Source organism: Contarinia nasturtii, unplaced genomic scaffold, assembly GCF_009176525.2.
Source record: "Contarinia nasturtii isolate CC-2019 unplaced genomic scaffold, AAFC_CNas_1.1 Cnas_scaffold_695, whole genome shotgun sequence".
NCBI lineage: Eukaryota > Metazoa > Arthropoda > Insecta > Diptera > Cecidomyiidae > Contarinia > Contarinia nasturtii.
This window is the reverse complement of record NW_022198046.1, coordinates 9,358,122-9,381,835: the sequence shown is the minus strand read 5'-3', so window position 1 is coordinate 9,381,835 and position 23,714 is coordinate 9,358,122. Positions and strand designations below refer to the sequence as shown.

The window sequence follows — 23,714 nt, the reverse complement described above, 5'->3', positions numbered from 1 at the left end:
ACATGAAACGGATACGATTTTCTCTGCCACTTAATTTGCGAGCCATGCATCAACATTCAGATTTTAAAATGCTTTTTCTCATCCAATGGTTTACGATGTGTGCAGTTAACTGCTAGTAAAAAGTCGCACAGAGATGTAATAAAGTAAAAACAATTTGATGTGTCATGTCTCTTTGGTTTATGCTCAGAGAGAAAAACAGACAGACAGACAGAGACAGAGAAAAAGTGAAAAGAATGAAAATATACAAATTCTTCGGAAGTCATTGCAAATATTCGGGTGCATTCCAACGGAATTTTAATTAAAGCATTTTAAACATGTGAGACTGTTTTTTTTTTAACCGTCCGAAATTATGTTTGTTTTTCGAATAAAATACTTTGTAATCCGATGTTTTCATCCGTACATAATCAAAGGAAATTTTCTTAGAAAAAAATGTGTCGAAAGAAATATTTGGTTCAGCACAAGAATGGTTTCTCTTAAAAACCGAGCGAATTCATTCGTATGAAAATTTAAATAAAAACTCTTTTTTTTTAAACCGACATTATTCATACTGAATTGCTAAACGACCCGCAAAAGAGAACTGTGTCTTCTTTTTATTTCGAACAATGTGAAAAAGAGTTTATATCAATGTCGGTATACTGAAATTAGTTTGTGGTTGTCATAATTGAAACGTTGTAACCTTGGCACTTGGCTTGGTTAAGCGTCACCCTGCATTTGCATCGAGTCAAGCTTCATTTTCACAGAAAAATGTTACTGAGTACCGAGGCTTATAACTTATGATGTCAAGTGAAAACGGATTTTTTTTTATCTTTTTCCCGTTCTTTTCAATTTGTGTCCATTCATATTTTTTTTTGTATGCTTTCTTCCATTTCACCGAGAATGATTGTGTTGCAAAAATGCGAATAAGAAAATGCCAGTAAAAATCAAGCTCGAGTCAAAATCATTTTTATGCATTCAAACCAGATTTCATGCGAAAAGTAGTGCTAGTCGATCCCTTCGTTTCATTCCTTCTCTCCATCTCTATCTTTATTTTATTTCATTTCGAACAAGAGAAATAATAACGTAAAACAGAGTCGTACATTAAGAAAAGATTTCCCTGATTTTGTGTAGTTCTGCATTTGTAAACAAAGACATTTGTAGTACGAAATTTGTAAAAAGGAAAACATGTCAAACTGAAATAAAAACCGGGCGATGTAGGAAAAATGACGAAGAAATAGAAAATTCAGTGGAATGGACAATGAGCCCAAATAGACACACAACGATGCTGATGATGAGGATGGTGATGCAACGAACCATTTTTATTGTTATGATTATTTTCGCTTTCGTCCGCCTCTTTTTCATGGATGTTCGTTCGCATCTATCGTCTGCGGCTATCCACAAGAATTTTTCAAACTTCGCTTGTTTCTCACTCAATTTTGGTGTGTGTGTGTTGGCGCATCTTCCATTTTCTGCTCTGCAACGAATGAACGAGAGAAACGTGAGAGAAGAGCCACTGAATCCAAATGCCAATATAGTCTCGGAGATTGAGCTATAAAGTATTCAGATTTTGCGTTCACCATTTTATATATTATAGCGTGTGCAATGCTTTCATTTCGATAATAAAATTCAAGTGCTTTACTATCTTTCCCGGTATTATGTTTGGCAAATGTATTCCAACTTTATTCTTGTTGTGGTGGCTTTAGTCGTCGTGTGTTTTTTTTGTCAGCGGTCCACACCAATTTTTGATTCTTTGTTATATGTTTCAACTTTTGGACGCACCCAAGAGAAATTCGGGGAGATTCGGAGAAAAAATGCTTGCTAATAAATATGTTTGGCTAAATGAATACAAAATGTTGGCATTAAGGATGAATGTACAATCCTTGTGCACATTGAATAATATTAAAAACATGTATTTCCCGTGAATATAAGTAGTTTAGATTGACTAAAAGTATATGGTTAAATGGACTTATGTTATGCGGGGATTGGTCTCTTCAATCTTGTTGGAGTTGTTCTCGATGATTGCGATGAATGCACGTATACAATCAAATTTGATATTATTTCTTCAAGATTTTATTTGATACAAAATATAATTTCGGACAATTTTATCTCAACGGTTTTATTCTTCTCTCTCTCTCTCCTTTTTTTGGTTTATGCAATTTTCTTTTATTCAAAACGAAACAAATTCTAACAAACAATATATGCTTATGCGATAATCTTGTCTCGAGATGAACGGAATGTTTGCTGAACACTTTCAATGCAATTTTATAGAAAAGCATTTGAAAAGAATGTTAACAGAAGTTGAAAGATAGAGGAGATAGAACGAGTTTGAACTATCTCATTCTCTGTCTCTCCATCGGTCTCCGTTGAATATCATTCCGTTACGATGCATATTGTAGTGAGTGAAATTTCTCCCCGAGTAGAATGCATATCTGACGCATTCAAATGCTTTGTCATGCCAACAATTTGATTGTTATTTTATTGTTATCATAAATTCAAGCAATTGAATGTTTGAAAAGAAAAACATGCTTCAAATAAGTCACAGAAATGCTTTTGATTGAAGTACTTCGTTGAGTCAGACACGCACATAAATATATATATGCATGCACAATTTTCAAACGAAATTTAAAGAGTTTGTATTGCAAACAAAATAAAACTAAGATTTCATTTCTTTTTCCAAACTCACTTTTGGAACTTTCAACGATTTTTGGAGATTGTGTGACAGCTTTGCAGAAACATCACACTACCATAACACATTTGAATGGAAAACTTTGATTATACATTTTTTTTTCTTTACTTTTCATTCATCATGTGTTTGTGAGAAAGTTTTTACATGAAAATCAAGATGAATGGAATGTATTGCGATTGAAATTATGATGAATGCAGTGGAAAACGTTTCGATATTATCGAATTCACTTGTAGATGTCAATACACTGTGAGACGGAAATAGCATTGCATTATTGTAGAGAAAGAAAAACCGATTCAACTTTGGCGAAAGTCGGTTTTTACCTTGGCAAAAATGCAAAACTCCTCTGTTGTCAACACATACAATGCTTTAGATAGTTGAGAGCAGGCCAAAAACTTACACCACAAAATGCTACGGAGGTATCAATAAAAGGCGTTATTTAATCCACGAATCCATTAAAAATTATATTATTCGATTTTTGGCTGCTGAGAGTATACGCGCACAAATATATTTCGATTAGAACATTGACTTGAAATTTTTATTGGGCCCATTATAAACTGATCTATAGATTTTTCACTCTCACTGCACGGAGAGCGTGGCGTACACAAACTTCATTGTGTACATAAACTTTTATATCCTCTTGACTTTAGATGAACAATGCAAACAAACTAATTCGCCGGAAACCAATATCTGCGTGAACAATATTGATGAAGTAAATTATGTACATCTGGCGTATGTGTGTGTGTGTCGGTAAGAGAAAGAGGACTATGTGTATATACGATTTATATGTTCGGGAAAATCTGAATAGGAATTTTTGCGCGCACTAACCGGAACGGGAGTCGAACCGAAAAAGAGAGAGAGAGAGAGAGAGAGAGAGAGAGAGAAAAGGAAGCTGATCAGAAAGTTATTCCATTGATTCGTTTCCATTCCGATTGTGTATGAAACGAAAGAGAAATTCGTTTCCATCTTTTTTCATCATATCAGCCAAATATTTTTCGTATTCCAATAAAAATTATTCGATGTAAAATATGACACAAAATTGCAAAGTTTATGCTTTCAAATGTCAGAGCATTTTCAAAAAGCGGACGAACAAAATGAGAATGGTGTGGTTCCGAAGCGACGCAAGCCAATCTGACAGTTTGCAATGCCGCTTCGACAGGTTCATGAAGTTTTTTTTATCAAACAGTTTCGAAGAGAAAATTTACGAACTAGTCCCTCAATATTTAACATCAGGCGCAATATCTTATCTCTCTGTGGGATCTGGACATTTTTTGAAAGAATCGCAGCTTAAAATAATGTTTGTGATTGCGCTCAATCCAGACAAAAAAAAAATAATATAAAACAGATCTGATCCGTTTGTTTCACCAACAAATATGCAAAATTTGATTGCATTTTATTTTATGACTGTTTGAAAATAAAAGCGCGAATACTTTCGATTTGAAGCGGGAATTTATAATTTACCAATTGAAAGGCAGATTTCCGTCATGAATTTTATGCATTGAATGTTTGAAAAGGCTTTTCCAAAATAATTCGTACTAACATTTTTGTCTCGAGTCGATTTCTTTATTTACTTTCGTTAAATTTTTGATTGAAATAAAAATGCCAGCCATGTATCTTTAATATTTAAGTGAACAAGAGCGATTCCATTAAATCAATTGTCAAATATATTTGGAGAATGTTCATTTATTTTTGTCTCAATTAAATGTTCCTACACACAATGTCAATCAAGAGAAGATGGAAGCGAAAACAACAAATATTGATTTTGTTCTGGGGGCAATGTTAGATATTTTTTGTTTCGATTAAGTCGCATTTCTCACGAATTGTGTGCCATCAGTGTAACATACAAACACACACACGCAAACTGTTTGATGGAATCGTATTATTGATTTTATCACAAAATGCCTCTGGTCGCGATGTATAAACGGAACCAACGCGTTCAGAACTTTTATTGTTAAAAAGCGATTTGTCTTCATTTGCTTTTAGTTTCAATTTGATTAGAATTGAATCTAGAGCAATGTGAAAGTGAAACGTTTAGATTTTAATTGTCAAACCACAAGCGTGACATGCATTCCTGATCAATAATGAAATTCATTTAAAAAAAAATCTCACCCAAGATGGAAAGATTGTGATTCTCACTAATGATACCTGTGTGTTTTCATCTTACAACCGAACTTTTTCACATGGACATTTTTCGGATAATTTTAATATGGAATATTTTGATGCCTAATGTGATTATAATGAGTTACTATTAATACACTCTAGTTATAGGTCATTTGTAACAAAATCTTGTAAGTGACTATTTCCCATTATATAAACCAATATACCGCCACTTCGAACCTAATCATAATCATAATCTATTTGTCGACTTTGTGGCTTTCTTGTATATTTCAACACATAGCCTCAATCGTTTATTCTAAATGTTCGATGGTTGAAAATTACAACCAAACACTTTGGTTTTGTGTGAATTGAGAAGAGAAGGGAGATGTGCAGGTACAACGGCAAATGAACTGGGCTAATTTATTGATGAATACATTCGATGCGATGACAGGCTCTGTGTGCGGTCAGGGACGACATGCTGATTTCAATTCAAGTCGTCTTTCGAATAATGCGGTCAAACACATTTCCAGCCAAATACATTTTGGCATTGGTTCAATCTTGTTCGGCTGCCGCCTCCCCACCGTCGTACCGCACTGATATTTAAACTGTCGATTAAATTGCACGACGATGATAGAAAGCAATGAAAATAGCCAGAGTACAAACACGGTATGAGAATGGCTCAATTTCCTCATGTATTTCAAATTTATTAGCTTTCAAGCCTTAATGTTGAAGGAGCTCCCGTTAAAAAAAAACATCGACCCTCCATGAAATGAAGATGTGCAGAAACGACGATATCAATAGGTGTCAGAATAAGGTTGTTGTTCGTTGAAGCTTAAACCGGATATTTATCAATATCAATCAATCAATTGTTGTTCAAGTTTTATTTACTCGGTATACTAGTTTTTTCCTCACTCATTTCACAACCACAATTCAATTGGTAACAACGATGAACTGAAGGAGTTCTGAAAACAAAAAAACAACATATTGTCAAGTTCAAGAAAAAGAATATGTTTCATCGATCGAAATATTCACAACGTGTACAAAACTGTTGAAATATTCATGCGTTATCCTTTGTTCAAAGGCATGGATTTACTATGGACATATTTTATGTTAGAACATAGGGTCGAACTGCTAATACTGCATACTATTTCATAATTAATTAGCCATTTTTCCATAATTAATATATAGAAAAACTGTAACGATTTTCTTTCTGTTGATTATCATTTATATCTGTGTCATTAATTAAAATGTTTGTCACATTTGCGGTGATATAGTATTTTTTTGATACTATTTATACTATTTAGCCATACTAATTTATTTTTTATGGCAATTCCATGTAACAACAAACATAAGCCATGCAAAATGTATACTATCATCGATGTCCATCTTCGAAATTCTCCGTCTTTCATGAGGTGAAAGGGTGGAAAAGATTTCAACACCAATGTTCTTAGTCGCATTGAATCGATTTTATGTTGAATAATTTATTACACTAAATACAATTAATAAGCGAAGAACTTTCACAAATTGTGAGACACACACAGAGAGAGAGAGAGAGCGAGCGAGCAAAACAGTGTATTGCAGTGCATTAAAATCGAACAACATTTACTTGTAAATGGATTCAAAATTATGATCGTGTATACAACGGTGCCTTTTATCAGTCATAAATTACCGCAGGCCAAATACGTTGTCATTTTACCGAAGTCATACAGAAGCGATGGTGTGCACCAATTGAAATCGAATTTCAATTGGAATTAGACGAAATTCGTTGAGTTGCAAATGCAATTAATATATACAGATCTATTCCAATTGCTTGATATTGACAGAAAAATTCGTGTTTGCATGTAGAATATATTCGAATGGATCGATGTAGCGTATAATAATGAAGCTCGCTAATATTGTCACATCGATGAAGGCGATTGACCGAACGGGACCCTTAACACATTCATCAGTTAAATGTATTTGCATATTTTGAATGTTGGGCGGCTGGTGTCATTGTTCATTGCGCTCTTCACTTTGATACATATTTGTCAATAATAAATCGCCTTATATGGTCGACACTTTTTGTATGCGGCAGCTAAAATACACCAGCCAACATCGGCCATTTTATCTGACCTCCATTCAACCGTTGTACACAACTATTATTATTACTCACCAATAATAACATCTTGCAAACAAGATCGTGAATATGCTTATGCGTATATATCCATTAGCATCCTGTTTGATTGTTATACATCTATTTCTGTTCTTCCGCCTTCACGATTCTCCCTTCCTCAGTCTATCTATCAAAGTATGTCTATCTCTATCTCTCTATCGCACTCTGAATGTTTGACAACATGAAGCCGTCGGCATTGTACATCCTATGTATTCTCTCTCTCTCTCTCTCTCTCTCTCTCTCTCAAACGAACATCTCAAATTGTAATTGATGTATTTATTGACTTTTTAGTTTACTCAGTTTCATGCGTTCCACAACAATTGTTATTTAAGTGCATACAGCACACGCACAAATTCGATTGAAATATTTCATCAAGGTACAAAGGAACAAGCATTAAATGGATATTGGAACATTGTTTTCACTTTATATGCACAAACATTAATTCACTTCATTGGAAATTCATTGCATCTGCAATGGAACACACAATATTTATGTAAATATGCACTGTCTCTCTCGTTCCCTTTCTGCGCTGTTTCGCTATTTTACTCATCCAATCTTGTTGCCTAATAATCAAACACTTTCATGCTAAAGTCAGAAATCTAATCAAATGCATATTCTCGGAAAAGCAATAGCGCTCATTAATTGTTTCTTGCTATTTCTATTTTCTTAGTATACACTTTTTTTTGCTTTATTGAAGTGCAAGCTGAAGTTCGTATGGCCAATGCCATTAACCATAAATATGACAACATGCAACATGGTCAATACAAATTTGGCACACACACACACCAATAGATTCGAGAATCATTTGCATTCCAAAAAGGTGAACGAACACAAAGCTCAAGTCTCCACGATTACGACAACAAACATGTTGTTCCCATTTGTAGTTCAAAAACATAGCATTTATTTTCAATGACAAAATAATGTACTTTATTTTCAAACAGTATGCATCGAATTAAATGGCATTCGGTATTGAATGTTTTCCAATTTGATGATGGGTATTGGGTGATCGATGAAAATGACCCAAAGGCGTGCACAAATCTATCGATTGCTTTCTTATTCGTTCTTAGAATTGTCAATATATCCGTATGAATTGATGCTTTCGAAATGATTGAAAACCATTATTTGTTGACTTTGGGCCATTTAAATATTTACATATGTCACAAAATGTTGAATCACAAAAGAAATCGATTCGAATATACGAGTGTGTGCGTGTGAGAGTGAATGCATGTACAATTCAATACCAAGAAATTAAATTGAAACACTGTGTGGATCAACATCAAGTTATCAAAATCAAAATGAAAAATTGAGTATTGAGAATATGATGACTGATGGGAATGAATTGAACTGTTCCGTACATATAATAATCCAAAATGATTGATATTTCAAAATATGTTATTAACTTTAATTGGGCAAAAGCCAATGTTAGCTTTATTATATTTTACATTGATTTAATAATAACCACCGCCACTCACCGCATAAAATGAAATTTAATGTTGGAAAATCTGCTATTAAAATATCTTTCGGAAATTCCTGATGGCTTTTTTGGATTTTATTTGGGATTTTGAAACCTCACATTAAATAAATAATGCATTTTCAATTAAAACATTCCAAAATCAAAAATTTTATGAAAATATTTGAATTTAACTATGAAAAAAGTACACACATTTTCACTTTATAGCGAATATATAATTAACATATTTGATAGTTGAAAGTTTTTGGAGAGTTGATGCCAATGGCCATACGAGAGGGAGAGAAATTCCATGAAAATTTACGAACAAAATTAATTTCTTATCATTAGAATAACAAGTAGATGGGAAAATATGTCACTCGCAATCAATATTATGTATATTATTATCACTGACTTGGTTTTCTAAATATTTTGAATGAGTTATCACGTACAGCAGATGTTTCAATTTTGTTTTGCTATTTTTAGTTGGAACATTTATTATTATTTTTTTGACGCAAATAACCTGAATATGTGCAAACGCTTTTAGTTATATAAATTGATTGAATGGAATGCATAATGATTTGATGATATGTTGATGATGAATATCAGGACGTGATTGTTGTACTGGTTCCTGTGTCCGAAGCGTTTCTATTCTCATTCTGATATGTATAAAATGTGTTGAAATTGCTTTAAAAAGCGGTTATTTATTATTCAATGGAAATGTTGTTGGTCGACAAACGTGCGTGGCAGGATGTGTTACAGATGCATGCAAACCATTGCAAATGGGTCTAGCCATTCACCGATTATTCATGCACACATCTATGGTGGTGAAACAAATGATTCATACAGCTTAAATACATTACCGAAAAAAGTTTTAATGGAGAAAAAAAACAGATTGAGAGAGAGAGAGACAAAGTATACCAAATCATTGCATATTTTATTGATACGTGTAGCGGTTTGACAGGCGAGGCAATTCACTGGCATTCTTATAATCCACCACCCATTTACTCAATTCTGTTGACACTGTCAATTCACTATTTCCATCAATGAAATAAATAATTCATCGTCATTTAAGTTAAGTTTCAAGCGAAATCAATTCATTCAAAGGACGAGAGAAAAGCAAAAAGAGAGGTGAACGGCCCGGGCCGCACAGTTTGTATTTCGTCAAGAAATTTAATTGAAAAGCAATCAAGCCAAACTTTGGTAACCGTACTCTTCATGGATTCTATGAGAATGTGCCATCACTTCAATGTATAATTTGACCTCAACCACAAACTTTTACCATAATTATTTTATTTCTCTCCGTCTCTCTCTTAAAATATCTCTGCATATGTCTGTCTCTGATTTTAGTTTTTGATTGGATATTCAATAAACTAACATTGTTTCATTGCGCCATTCGATGACTTAATTAGATGAATATTGAACAGTCCTAATTTATATCATCCAAGTCTATTGGCAAGATAGTTGCTTGAATTCTATATTTAGTCATTCTTCTTATGTTTTGCGCAAATTGTTTGCCAATTCATTAAATGTACTGACCATTTTGGTGATGTCAGCCATCGAAATGACCAACAACAAAAGTTATATACCGTGAAAGAGTTCACATAAGTTTGTTGGCATGCCTTTTTTACTCTAATTCTATTTCTCTGCCGAAATCATGTTGGTTTGGAAAAAGTTTTAGTTTCCTTGGGTGATGTTGTCCGAGACCGGTAAAGGCGTTCAACTTGGCACTGAAAGAGTGAAGAAAAAAACTGCATGGAATTTGTGAGTTGGGTCGTGAAATGAGCAGCACGGCACACAAAGCACATATTGAATAACTTTTTGTTGTGTCTTCTTTGAGTTTAGCCATTGGCATTTGTTTACCTCATTGCGAATGCGAAATGTTTCAATTTTCGATCGGTCGAAAGAAAATGCCCTCACAACGCCATTCTGCTCCCTTTATGCCACCTTCCTTCTCATTTTCACACATGAGTGGCATTTGCTTCATTGTTTTCTCTGGCTGTTCAGCTTCAATACAACTTAATAGACATAAACGATATATGCGTGTGCAAGCATTGCTTATGTCGATTTTGTTTGAAAATGTTTATTCTTGTTCGATTGAGCGTTTGTATCGTGAGCGCCTTGTTTGTTTGGACAATAGCCTAATTTTTCGTTCAACGACATCGGCCGAATCGTTTCAATGCCGCTGACACATTGGCTTTGCTTACATCATTTTGCATTGTTTGGCTGACAAACGCACAAACTTTTATCCATCTATCATTGATAAAAACGAAAAAGAAAGAAAGGGGATGAAACGCGAGGGTTGCGTTTTGCGCTTCATAAGTAAATGTTTGTCTTAAATAAACAAGTAATTGAGTCTATTTTCTTTGAATAATCTGAAGAAGAAGATAAAAACAATAATAATCTATTATATCAACGATTTCATTCGTATGTGCTTGTTGCTGATTGTTGGTGTGCGAACCAATTGAGTTATGAACGTGTCTTACTAATTACACTCGTTCAAATGGGCAAACAAAAAACACGCTCGACGCTTTCAAAAGGAATTTCGCACACGCAAACTTTTTTTTTATATGTTATGTGTGTGGATAATATACACATAACATATTATATGTCCCGATTGAATAGCGAGATTTATCCCTTCAATTACCCAACAAAAGGAATATTTCGCATAAACAGACAAATGAAGTAATAATGGAAAAGAATCATAAAAAGTTTTTTCTTGTTATGCAAAACTTGCACATGAATAATAATTATTATTATTATTCTTAAAACGAACACACAAAAAACGGCTATGAAAATGAAACATTGCATTTCTGATTTCTTTTCTCTCTTGCTCATAAGATTCGTTAATTTTTCGCGCAAATGTTACGTGATAAGCACTTAAATAAATGTCGACAAGACGCGATAAATGGAATGGATCTCATCTGGACTCATCGTTGAAAGTCGATGACATGAACAGCTGCAAGCGAAAACATTTGAATATTCAACAAATTTCGCTTTTTATTCTCTTTACATCCACCCTTCATTCCATCCATCGCAAAAGAAAAACAATGGCTTTTCATTTTAGTTGCGAAAAAAAAGTGCTCAAAAATTTTCATCTAAGGAAAAACAAATGTAGAGCTGAAATCGAATCTTTTCGCCAACTTTAACGAGGTCAACATTCATGAGTCAATGAAGTGAGTGACTTGGCTCAAGAATCATGTTGTACAAAAAGCTTATTAATTCAATAGCATGACAACATGACAGAAAAAAAAACACCATTCTACGTTTATTCATTCTTTCGTTCAATTTGATAATATTAATATAGTTGCGTTTCTTGTGCGCTTCAATCGAAGTCAACACACGTTTTTATTGCGAAACTCTCCCCTTAATTCTTATTTATAATATTGCCCATAGCATATGCTCACTATGTATGGATTCCCTTCCGTGTACGCTTGTGTTCGTGCCATTGATGTCGTTTCAGCGTCACTTTTACGTAGCTGCTGGCAAAACACAAAGTTATTTGAATCATTTTTTATTTTGGATTTTAATTCCAAGCGTTCGAGTCGTCGCGCCAACTATTTCCACTTTCTCTGTCTCTCTTATATGTATACAACAGAAAGAGAAAAAAAAATGATATGATTTTGGCCATATTCCTTCTCCGTATGGTTCAACCGACGGTGATTTTTCTCAACAAATGAACAAACGTGCGATAAAATGCGGAAATCCGAAAAGAAATATGCTGCTGAAGACTTTATTAAACATATTCAAGGGTTACATTTGTCTATTTTTTTCTTCTTTAACTTTTTGCCTCTGTTTTCATTTCCTTTCTTTTTCACTATGTCCCACTTGGATTTCTCCCTTTCCTTTGCGCGACGCTCTATTTCGGAGTTTTTACTTCTTTTTCTTCTTTACCAGATTTTTTTCTACGCTTTTTCAATAAAATGAAACATTTGAAACATGACGACGATTTTTCCGGCCCAGCCGAATGTCAGAAATTCGTACATCACATTTTTATTATTCCATTTTTCTTTGTTTTTGACGTATATTTTTGTTCTATATAATCATTTTGATAATGAAAGCAATCGATAGCAACAGTCGCGAAAGAGAATCGTACAAAAATACCACGCATACATATCGATATAGTTTTGAGAGTCGAATTTTGTTGACATTGTTAGAAAAATTGTATAGCTTTCAACGTCTAACGATTTTATTTAATGCTATCGATTACATTTATTCCATTTGAAAATTTTCAAACCAAAATTTTGCGCTTATTCAATTCTAAAGCGAAAGATATACCCATACACAATTCACAAAAGGCAATTCTTGTTGATCACTAACAATAACAGCAGCTGCTGCTTAGTTCTTTTGATTTCATTTGAATTCCGTCTTTACAAAGCGATTCCGATCGAAATCAAACGAAAAACTCCAACATTCAAAAAGTATGATGGAATGTAAATGCGTGAGGCATTCATTTCGGCGTGCATATACATCAAACGTACCGAAAACTTTTTTTTTTATTCTCAAAACAGCAAAAACGAAGTATTCGGCGAATATATTGGCTGAGTTAGAAATTGAAGCAAAACGACTCTTCCGGCATTATTTATCGTTTTTGTACGTTTTCGATGCTTTTGTTGTCGACATCCGTTTTGTGCGCTCTCATCTGATGCCAAACGAAACGAAAAACAAAAATTGGAGATTGGTGCGTGCCGCAGAAAAGAGTAATACTATCGGCAACAATTTCATTTCGGAATTTACGTAAATTGACAAACAGCGCAGAAAGTAAACGTAAACTACGGGGGCAATGTTTGAGAGAGACACACACAGAGAGAAAATCATCAGATCAAAAAGTTAAATCGATTCGTTTACTGTGATGATTTCAATCATGGGTGAGCATTCAAATTGTGGTAAATTTCATTATGCCAATTCGATGTCAGCTTCTTTTTTCCAGTACAACACTGTTAAGGCATTTAAATTTTCACTGGCTTTTGTAAGCTTTTACTCGATTACTTACTTATTCGATGCTTTTGTTAATATTGTACATCTTTACAAGTTCTAATTCTTGACAGATTTTTTTTTCTCGCTGTTTCTTTCAACGTCAAATTTTTCTCTCGGTTCGTGCCTTATTTTAATTTATTGTTATCTCGATATTGAACTTTTTAATTTTTTTCGATCTTTTGTTTCACACATTTGAATCCCTCTATGGTTTGGAAACAATGTGACGACGATAGACTTTTCGGGGCAGACACTTTACTGATCCGATCAGTGAACAACATTTTTTTTTCTATCAAACTTTACAGATACGGTATCTGCCTATTGATATCAGAATAAGTCCTTCTATAATTCTCACTCTCTTTCCCATCGGTCGCATCATTGTTTCTATGCACGAATCGGAACGTTTCATCTTTCTGTCGAAATTTAACGCCATTATTACTGTTTCGTTACACGATACTCATTTTAACGATTTGTGCGTACGCTTGTTTTTTTCTCAGTCTATGTTTCCATCTCTCTCCCTCGTTATTTTTCTCTTTCTTTGTTCCCGTTTGCCTTTTCATCAAGCAATGTTTTCAACTTGTAAACGAAACGTGCATCAGTTTACAAAAAAGAAACAACTTTAAAGTTTTCTGCCAAAAAGAATGAAGATGCGAGAATAATACCCTGGTACATAAATTTTCGGCATGCGATGCGTGTTTCACACGGTTGCCGATGGCATCACTGTTGAAAAGCCAATGATGTTGACGATCAAATGAAAAGTTTGCGTTCATTGAATGCCAACACCCACTTCCCACATATAGTGTTCTATAGAGAATCAAAACAATTTTTTTCGCCTTGTCGCTCACTTTTAAATCGCACGCGTGACACGTAAATAAGCTAACGACGACAAAGTTTTCATTTTCTTTGCGTTTCGGTTTTTCTTTCATTATGCCCGTAATTTGGTTCAAAATCTCGAAAAAAAGACTAAAGAGAAGAAAAAACAACGTTATATTGGCGATATCTATGGCAACGAAAATAATGAAAAACATTTAAACAGCGTAAAGAATTCTTCCTGCCCATCTGAGAGAGAGAGAGAGAAGTGAGAATATGTGATGTCTCATCAGCACGATAGATAGGCCTCGTTAACATTCCGCGTTTTTTGTGTGAAAATTCTCGATTGGCCGTAATACCGAATGAAAAATGTTCTCCACTTTTACAAGTGAGATATCCTGTTTTCGATCTGACCGATAAATGCCAATGGGGTAGCAATACAAAACGACGACTGTTCGCACATCAAACTGGGATTTCAACGGGATGACCATCATTTATCTTTGAATCTTTTTTTTTCCTCTTCAATCATTCTGAGTGGCGAACGAGCCGTCGAGTGGATGATGAATGACAAAACATTTTCTTGATTCATGACAAAAAAATTCGACTTTCATTAGGCAGTACTATTTTCGATTTTTCGCCGTTTTTGTTTTGTTCTCTTTCGTTGAAACTTGATTTCGTTCGAAAAAGAACTGATTTTCACAAAATCCTTCGTTAATTGATTCACATTTGCATTTTGGCTTTAAAAGTGAATGAAACACAGAAACAATCGTTGAATTATGTATTTTTATTCCAATCAGTAAGGTAAAAAGCGAAGCGTACACTTTTTTTCACCATTTGTAGTAGAAATTCATTGGAATTTTCTTGTGTATTTCTCATTTTCTATTTCTAATTTTCAACTGCTATAGGAACTGTCTGCAAATTGAACAAAAATTTGTTTACCACAAGAAGATAATTATGCGATCGATTCGATTATAATGGAAAAGTGTATTTAGTATGCAAGCGTTTCGAGTGACAATATTCACGGAATAGCGTCGAATTTTAATAAAATTAAAATGAAAGGATTCAAATTCGGTTGTCGCTGTGTTTGCAAAACGAAATAGTTTATTTCTATCACTTTGTGACGTGGAAACATCCAGCGTTGTTTGTTTGCAACGCCTCAAACATACAGCAAAAATCAACGACACGAAACGTCCAACCACCATCATCACGACAACAAGACGAACGTACAATATGTAAAATTACCACATAAATTAGTAATGATTTGAAAGTTAAAATTGTTTATTGCATCTTTTGGATGTGTTTTCACGAGAATGGGAGAGAGTGGTAGAAGAACATCGCCTCAAAGTGAACGATAAGCATATTGAACACGGCAACGCCAAATATATTTTACGAAGCAAGACTTGGTTGGGGTACAGCAGAGAGAAAAAAAAGCGACAACGACGACAACAGAATGAAAATGCTAGAAATTGAGGAAAAGAACGAGAAATGACTCAAGAATAATATTACTTAAACACACGTACAAAGTAGAACAGAAGAAGCAGAAGAAAAATACACATACTCGGGACGCACATCGAATGAAAGACAGAGCAAAGCGAATAAGTGCTTGTTCGCGGATAATGCACGTCGTCGTCAGTGCTTCAAGTGAAGAATTTTCCATTTATGTTAATGAATCCGAAATTGTGCAGTTGTGATGGCAATGAAGACCACACGATAAAGCCAAGCTAAAGAAAATTTCGACCAAACGGAAAAAAGCAGCAGTGGCAACAACAATATCGTCAAGAGATAGCTAAAGACGACACGAGCGAGGCAGTGTAACAACGGCTGAAGACGAAGAAAAAAGAGTCGAGAAGGGAATAAATCCCCATTGTAGTTTGTCACGAACACCGCGCATACACAGCACAGTACCAAGCCGAGCGCATGAGAGACGAATGTGTAATATTGAATGTGGCGAAGAGAGCAGCGAGGAAAAAAGACAATGCAATGATGATGCTGATGAAAGAAATAAACAGAACTAATGTTGTAAAACATCGCAGGCACAATTTATTTGTGGAATAGATTGTCGGGTTGCATTTTGTATGCGCAAGAGTGAAGCGAATGAATTGAACATTTTTACAAAACGAAAAACAGATGCCAAAACCAAATAAAATGAACATTTACCGAGTTGAACAGAGAGCCAAAGATATAAAGTGAAGGAAAGCAAAGGCTGTAAGGCATAAAAAGTATCAGCCGCAGCAGCAGCAAGAGAGTGAAAGAAAATCGAAATAAACGACAAACACTAAATCGAATGAGAGAAAACCAACGGAAAATTTGCGTGCTTAAAAGGAGTTTTGAACATGGCAAAAAGACAAGCCCGTTTACAATAGACGTAGATTGTAAATTCAAATTTTAACTTGGTGTCTTGTTTGTTACGCGTTGCTTCGGTTGTTTAATTCTTAGTTTCTAGCGTCAATTTGCCTATGTTTGTGTGTGTTTATGAATGTGCGCGTGCGAAAACGAGCGAGCGTGAGCGCGTGTACTGAAAACAGAAACTGTACATTTGCATAGTTTAAACTAAAATTTCAAGTGAAAAGTGAAAAATACACAGTGCGAACGCGGTACAGAACAACGTACGATTGCGACCAACTGCTCGACTACAAACGACCGTAAAGAAAACACATCGGCTCAAGCATTTAAATGCAAATTAGTTTCATTCGGCGGTAGATTATTTGATTTCGATTCAGTGCACAGTACAAACGCCGCGTATAACTCAACAAAACTAGATATGGGGCCATTTTCATATTCCCAACAAAACGATAGCACCGTAAACTTTACAGTTTTTCCGTTTGATAGCGGAAAGACGAAAAAGTTTTCCATTTGAAAAAGTGAATAAAAGAAGAAGAAAAAAAACAGAACGCGTATTCCCTTCACTCATCACTCCGGCCTATTTCACTTTTGTTCACACATTTACGGAAACGTACAAACTTTATACGACAGCGTCCAACAACAAAATGCAAAACTGTAGAATGAACAACGAAAACCAACATTTTGATGTGATTTCAATTTCAATGTGAGCCAACCAGCAAAGAGTGTACGAGAAATATGTGTGCATGTCAATCATTTCAGAGAGAAAGAGAAAGAAAACGTTAGCATTTCATTTAATTGAATAAAATTGGATTTTCATACATGGTTTTCCATTAAGTGTCATTGATCAAAGGTACACCCAACAACATTTTTGCTATGTGTACGAATGCACAAATGAGACGACATCAATGCAAACCAACGCGCCATGTAATTGAGGGCGTCATTTGCATAGTGCTACATTCGTATTGATGAAAATACAAGTTTCAAAGTAAACCGATACGAATTTGAAAAGTCGATTTCATGCGTAACATTCACAGTTTACATTTGGCTATTGAGTGTTAAGAACTTGCTTAAAAAAAACTAAACTATTGTTTTCATATGCCAAAAATTGCGGCCGATGTTTTTCTATTCACTTCGCAATTGAAACGTAGAAATTTACAGCAAAAATACACATAGATTAAAGTGCATGTTTGAATAAAGAAAACCGTCGATGAACTAACAAAAAAAAAACACAAGTATTGTACTAAGTGCAGAAGAAGTGTTGTTTGTTTATCTGAAACATAAAACAAAAAGCCAACCAAAAATGGTAACAAAACCAGAAGCAGTTGTGAATAAAACGATGGCCGAAAACCTATACGGAAAAAGCTATTATTTTTAATAATAAAGTGTTTTTCGCTATACTTACTTGAAAATTTAGCGAATGTGATGTTGGTTCAGTTTTGGTGGTGGCAGTGCGCAATAAAGATAAAGTTAGCTTAGCCCTTAGACGCCAACGACGACTATGAAGTTCGAATAGAAAACACATAGAATCAATTCAACAAAGCCACCGAAATAAAAGAGAATCGAAAGAGAAAAAAATTGAACGAAAGAAAGAGTGAAAGAGTGTAGAAAAAAGGCAAATAAATGTATTTAAAAAAGAAGAAGAAGAAGTAGCAAGGGAAAAATTGTAAGCTTAACGCATTTGCACCGAGATTGAGAGAGAGAGAGAAAGAGAAAAAAATTTAAGAAAGTAAGAAAAATGGTGAAATAAACCAGAGAAAAGTGTAAATGGGATATTTTTGTGAGAACGTGTGCTCATGTGAGAGACGATAGTACATGTGTCAGCGAATTCCGGATACTACATTCGAGGCATTGGAGCATTAAAGCAAAGATCTAGAGCCAATGCTGCAAGTCTCTTCAGCAGCAATAGCACAACTTCAATAATAAATACAGACAAAAATAACGGAAAAACGAACGAGCAAATAATATATAAAAAAACAACCTAGATTTATAAAAAAAAATAAAACCAAAACAAAACAAAACGTCTTACTAATACCATTTAAAATAAACCATTGGCACACTAAATCAATCCTCAAGCTTTTCCTCCCATCGTACTTTTTTTAATGCAAGAAAAAAGTCGAAAACGAAAAGAAATTCGCCAAAAATATATAAACGCAAGCACACCAACTATAATAAACAGTGTGTGTAGCATAGTTAAGTAGAGAAGCAAGTATATAAATATTTTTTGACCATTTCGGTAGTTCGTTTGTGTTTGTGTTACAAGCCATCGCTATTTTTCCGTAATACCGATAGTTTCATCCATTTCAAACACACTTACACACAACGAAAAAGAAACACGACGGTAATAAATTTAATGAAAAAGCCGAATGGTCAACAGAAAATTGGTCTAGAATAAAAAAAAGAAGAAGTCAAAATTGCACTTCGAATAGATAAATTTTTAGAGCATTATATGATCGTAACACATTTTTCAAGAGTCACTTTTCTACTTGCAAACAAAGTAAAGATTTTTTTTTTAAATAACTTCGGTCAATATATCCGCCACTTACGAAAGTAAAAAGAAAACGCAATTTGGAATGTCACATGACAACAGGTAATCTACGAAACCAACGAGAACTCCAAAGTAATTTCGTTTATTTTCTCTCTTCTTTCCCCCCTAACTTCCGTTTCTGAAATTTTGTGTGACGTTGTTTATTTGGTCGATTTTATTTATGTTTTGTTTGTGTAACGATATTCATCTCATTTTCGGCCATAATTTCTGATGGTGGAAAATCAAATGAAAATCGACACGATTTTTGGGGACAAAAACACAAAATCCAATCGCCTAAACACACAATAACTAACTCACACAAATTTATTTGAAATTATATAGCCTCAGCTAGTCAGTGGTATTTGTCGCATAATAACTTAATCAGCAACACGGAATGAATCTAACTGGAATTAAATAGATACGAGCAACCGAAAAAAAATATACACGAATGTAACACTGATAAGGTGTACCAACCAATATACACACTCATATCACGAGACAAACCGTTTAATTCTCCGAAATATTTATTACTATTGATTGACTCCAGCCGATTCACAAAAACGTCCAATTGATCGCAATCGCAAATTTATTGCAATATATACGCACGCATTGTGCGCCATGCTACCGATGTCTCATTCCAAATTCGGCTACATTCAACTTTCGACCACATTGTGGATTTAGCACGTTCAAATTGCTGATTCACATCTGTGCGCACGTAGCCCCAGAGAGTGTACAACTGTTACAACTTATATTTTTCGACGCGCAAATATACCAACACTGACAAATACAGCAAAAGAAAATCCATAAAAGAGAGAGAAAAAAAAAAGAAATAGATTTTCATCTTGGACAATTAAAGAAGAATTTTGAAAAAGAGCGAATATTACAAACGACCGAATAGAGAGAAAAAAAAATTATAAAATTCAGATCTAAGACGAGAAAATGATGGAGCTGCAAGCGGCACGACGAGTCGCATATTTTGCAGCCAGCATCTTATTTTGCTTTTTAATTTGGATACCCGATAATGTTCAAGCTAGCCGTGAGTACAAAACCATTTTTCTATAGAAAATATTTATTACATCATAAAATCCTGAACTGAAAAACCTCAGTCACAAAGAATAATCCTTATCCCTCAAAATCCTGATTCAAAAAAAGGACGAAAAATTGAAAGAAAAAAAAATCCCAGAATTTCCATTAAAATGCTTAAGCTATAAGTACATTTATTACATTAAGACCTACAAAAATTTAGTGTTAAGATTTATGTGTGATGAAAACAGAAACCATAGCAAAATATTTATCTATGTATCGCGAGGCGAAACCGCTGAACTATTTTTAATGCCGGGTGGCTTATGAATTTCGCTGATTTTGATGAAGCTATTTTTAAAGAGAATCACAAAACAGGTACGTTCTTTTTTAAGTATAGCGAAATGAATTTTTGGAACGATTAATATAGAATTCAGTAGATTTTTCGAAAAACTTCGTCGACTTTTTTTAAATTCTGGGCTTGCCCATCAATTTTACATGCGCCATGGCAAAACATGAGACCTTTTTTTAATCCTTGTTATAAAAGTCAAAATATCACAGTGAAATGTCATGAAAAAAAAGGTTAAAATTTTATGCATTCAGCTCAGCACCATCTCATACCGACTGAAACCACGACGAGTTATCATTGCCGAAAAACCATACTCTCGACTGAACATTCTTTTCGGCTATTTTTATTTACTACCCAAAAGATCGAACCTGCTGCAGACGAAATTCTCATTTTTTTTTAATGTCAAACATGGAAAATTCATGAGGCAATATTGATTTTTGCAATTTTCCAACGATTTCATAATGATACGCTTCAATGATCTGCATCAATTTTAAAAACCAAAATTAACGATGTAATATTCCTATTTACGATTGTAAATTTCTGGTTAATATTGAATCTCTGACTCTCGAATCTGATTCGCTACTAGTGGTGTTACATTATGTGAAATCAATTAGACACCATAATTGTGTGGATTGTAAGTCGATTTGCATGTCGTGTATTTGTCGTAGTTGCGAACAGTTACCGCAGTACGAGGTTCAATGCAAATTTTCTTATCGTTATGTTTACATTAAATTGATAGCGAAATAAAATATATTGGCGGAATATAGCCGTTTTGGAGCAACAAAGTGCAGACACCGTGAAAATTTATTGGGTGAATGGCAAATAAAAGACCTTGAAATATAAATGTATCTATTTTGGCTGGTTACTTTTATTATTTCTGTTTAGGCATGTGAAAAATACTTGTACTTAAGAGATTGAGTGTTTGGCACATGAAAGCGGCTTTTTCACATCGGGTAAATACTTTTATCAGATTGATACGCTTCCATACGGCGGAAAGTGGCGGAAAAGAGAAGAAGGGAATCGATGGAGAAGACAAGCAACTGCAATGTGACGCGACAAGTCTATGAATACCGCCTATTTATAAGACTAATTTGAATCGAATACCAACATCTTAAATTATATAGAAAAAGCCCCCGAAGCATGCATGAACACCAACCAGTAAGACCAAAAACTCCAGTAAGAACACCTTTCTTCATTGATATATACTAGGAGTCTAATTTCTAATTTCGCATAATGGATGGAAATTTTGTGCGTATTCAGCATCTTGATAAGAAGCCATGTATCGCATAAGACATTAGCTGAATTGGTTTAATTTAAATTGTCAAGTTAACTGGTGCCTGTTATACAACGACAACAACCAATTCTCTCATTCGCTCACTTCGTCTTTTGCTCTTGCTCGTCCGCAGATCGGATGGGATTTTGCTTTTGTTCGTGTGCAATGTGTGTGGCAATTCAACAACGATATATCGTTCTGTTTTATCGGAAAGTCGATTTCCATATATAAATACATACACGTCTTCATATACATATACATATTTGTCGGGTATGCGTACATATAATGGAGCAAATATATGCAAAATGATGACGATACAAAATATACATCTTTATGATATACATATATGCGTTCGGATTGGATGAGTTGAAATATTACCGAATTGCTAAGTAGCTGTGGAAAAACTTTGCGTAGAACCATGAACCGGCTCTCAATTTAGATTATTATTTCGATTCATTTTGAATGGCATGTCGGTACACGATGATATTCATTCACACACGACACACATGCCCAATGATAAACATGCAACAGAAATTCACACTGACAATAATAATTTTCTTTCATTCTCTAAATATTTATTCAATTTCAAGTGAGAATCGGTTGATTTGATTTAATTCTGACTACAGATTAAGTCACTACTCTTATAACATGGCAAAGTTTTCCACATTTGAAACTTGTACAATTGTGTACACATTCAAATTTGCTCGCATCACACACCGTATTTTACGGTATGTCTATGCGGATGGGAATGTGTGTCTTTACAATATTTAACTCAGTGGCATGAATTTTTGGTAACTCAGTTATCAGTGTGTTTATGAACTTATCATTTCGAGTGCAAATACCGTATAAAAGCACAAACACACCGAACATTTTCTCTTGAATGAATTCGATGGAATTTAAATCTATCCGACATTTTTCCAGATTTTCTACCTCATTTTTTTCTATTGGTAAAAAGTGGTTTATCGAATTGAATGCAAGCATTTTCATGCTCACACCGAGTTGAGCTTTCTCTCTGGTTTGATGCATGAGTGAGGACTAAATTTAACTTGAAATCGATTTCATTTCGGTCACACTCCGTTTTTTTTCATTCTTTATCCACTTTTTTACCGTGTGTGACATATTGCCAACATGGATCGATCTATTTTTGTTTTGCTTTCATTCGTCGTCGGCAATACGAAATCCATTTTTCAATTTTTCAAACAAAACTATAAATTTTCAGCACGAATAATTCACAAAAACTGTAAAAAAAGGGACACACGCTTGGGATGAGATAAAGAGCGGCGCGGGTGGTTAGCATTTATTTTTAAAATAAATATTAGCACAAATGAACCAAATAGACGGACCAGTTTATTTGATTGAAAATTGCATTGTCTTTTTTTTTCATGAGCGAATTGTTAGATTTCCATTTGAACATCGGAATATTAATATTCCATTTAAGTTCGGTGTTATTTTTAACGGTATATGTCTCTCTCGCGAATCGAATAGCATTATTACTGAAATGTCACACAAATAAATCGAATTAAACATGTTTTCAGGTATGGTAAATGTACAAAAGGTTAAAAATAACATTTCTCTTCACGTGCAAATGAAGAAACAAAACATAACTATTTATCGCTCTAATCCGATAAATGTTGAATTCTCATGAAACCGAATTTTTATTTAGTGTTCATCAATTATAATATGTTTTTTTCTTCTGCATTATGCTTTAGGTACAAAAATTAAATTTCCGTTATATCGACGATTCATAAAAAAATGAATAATACCGGAGGAAAAAATAAAACACCATCATAAAAATCATGAAATGTCTTGATGGGACACGTCAAACGTTTTTTCATGATTTTTTTGTCTGAAAAAAAAGTACAGAAAAATGACGTACCCGCGGCTATTCGCAACAAAACAATACCGAATTCGAAACTAACATTTTATGCACAATAGCACGGCAATTTCACTCCCACAAAAAATTGAGTGGAATTAAAGTAAAAAATAAGCCAAAAAAATATGATCTAATGCAGAAAAAAATGAGATTCACCGCAAAATGTTTGGGCCGAACCAATTTCGATCACAAA

At 34.2% G+C, this 23,714-nt stretch overlaps 1 protein-coding gene across 9 annotated transcripts in view; it reads left to right on the top strand.

Moving 5' to 3' along the window:
- The window catches only part of LOC116341252 (tyrosine-protein phosphatase Lar), a 380,836-nt gene that overhangs the window by 186,566 nt on the left and 170,556 nt on the right, over nt 1-23,714 (top strand). For 8 of the 9 annotated variants that reach the window (XM_031768206.1, XM_031768204.1, XM_031768200.1 and 5 more), the window contains exon 7: nt 19,349-20,042. In XM_031768206.1, the coding sequence (XP_031624066.1) occupies nt 19,946-20,042 (97 nt within the window). In that variant the 5' untranslated portion in view covers nt 19,349-19,945. Of the gene's footprint in view, nt 1-15,044; nt 19,070-19,348; nt 20,043-23,714 lie in introns of all 9 variants that reach the window. The other variant, XM_031768201.1, reaches the window with a different exon arrangement.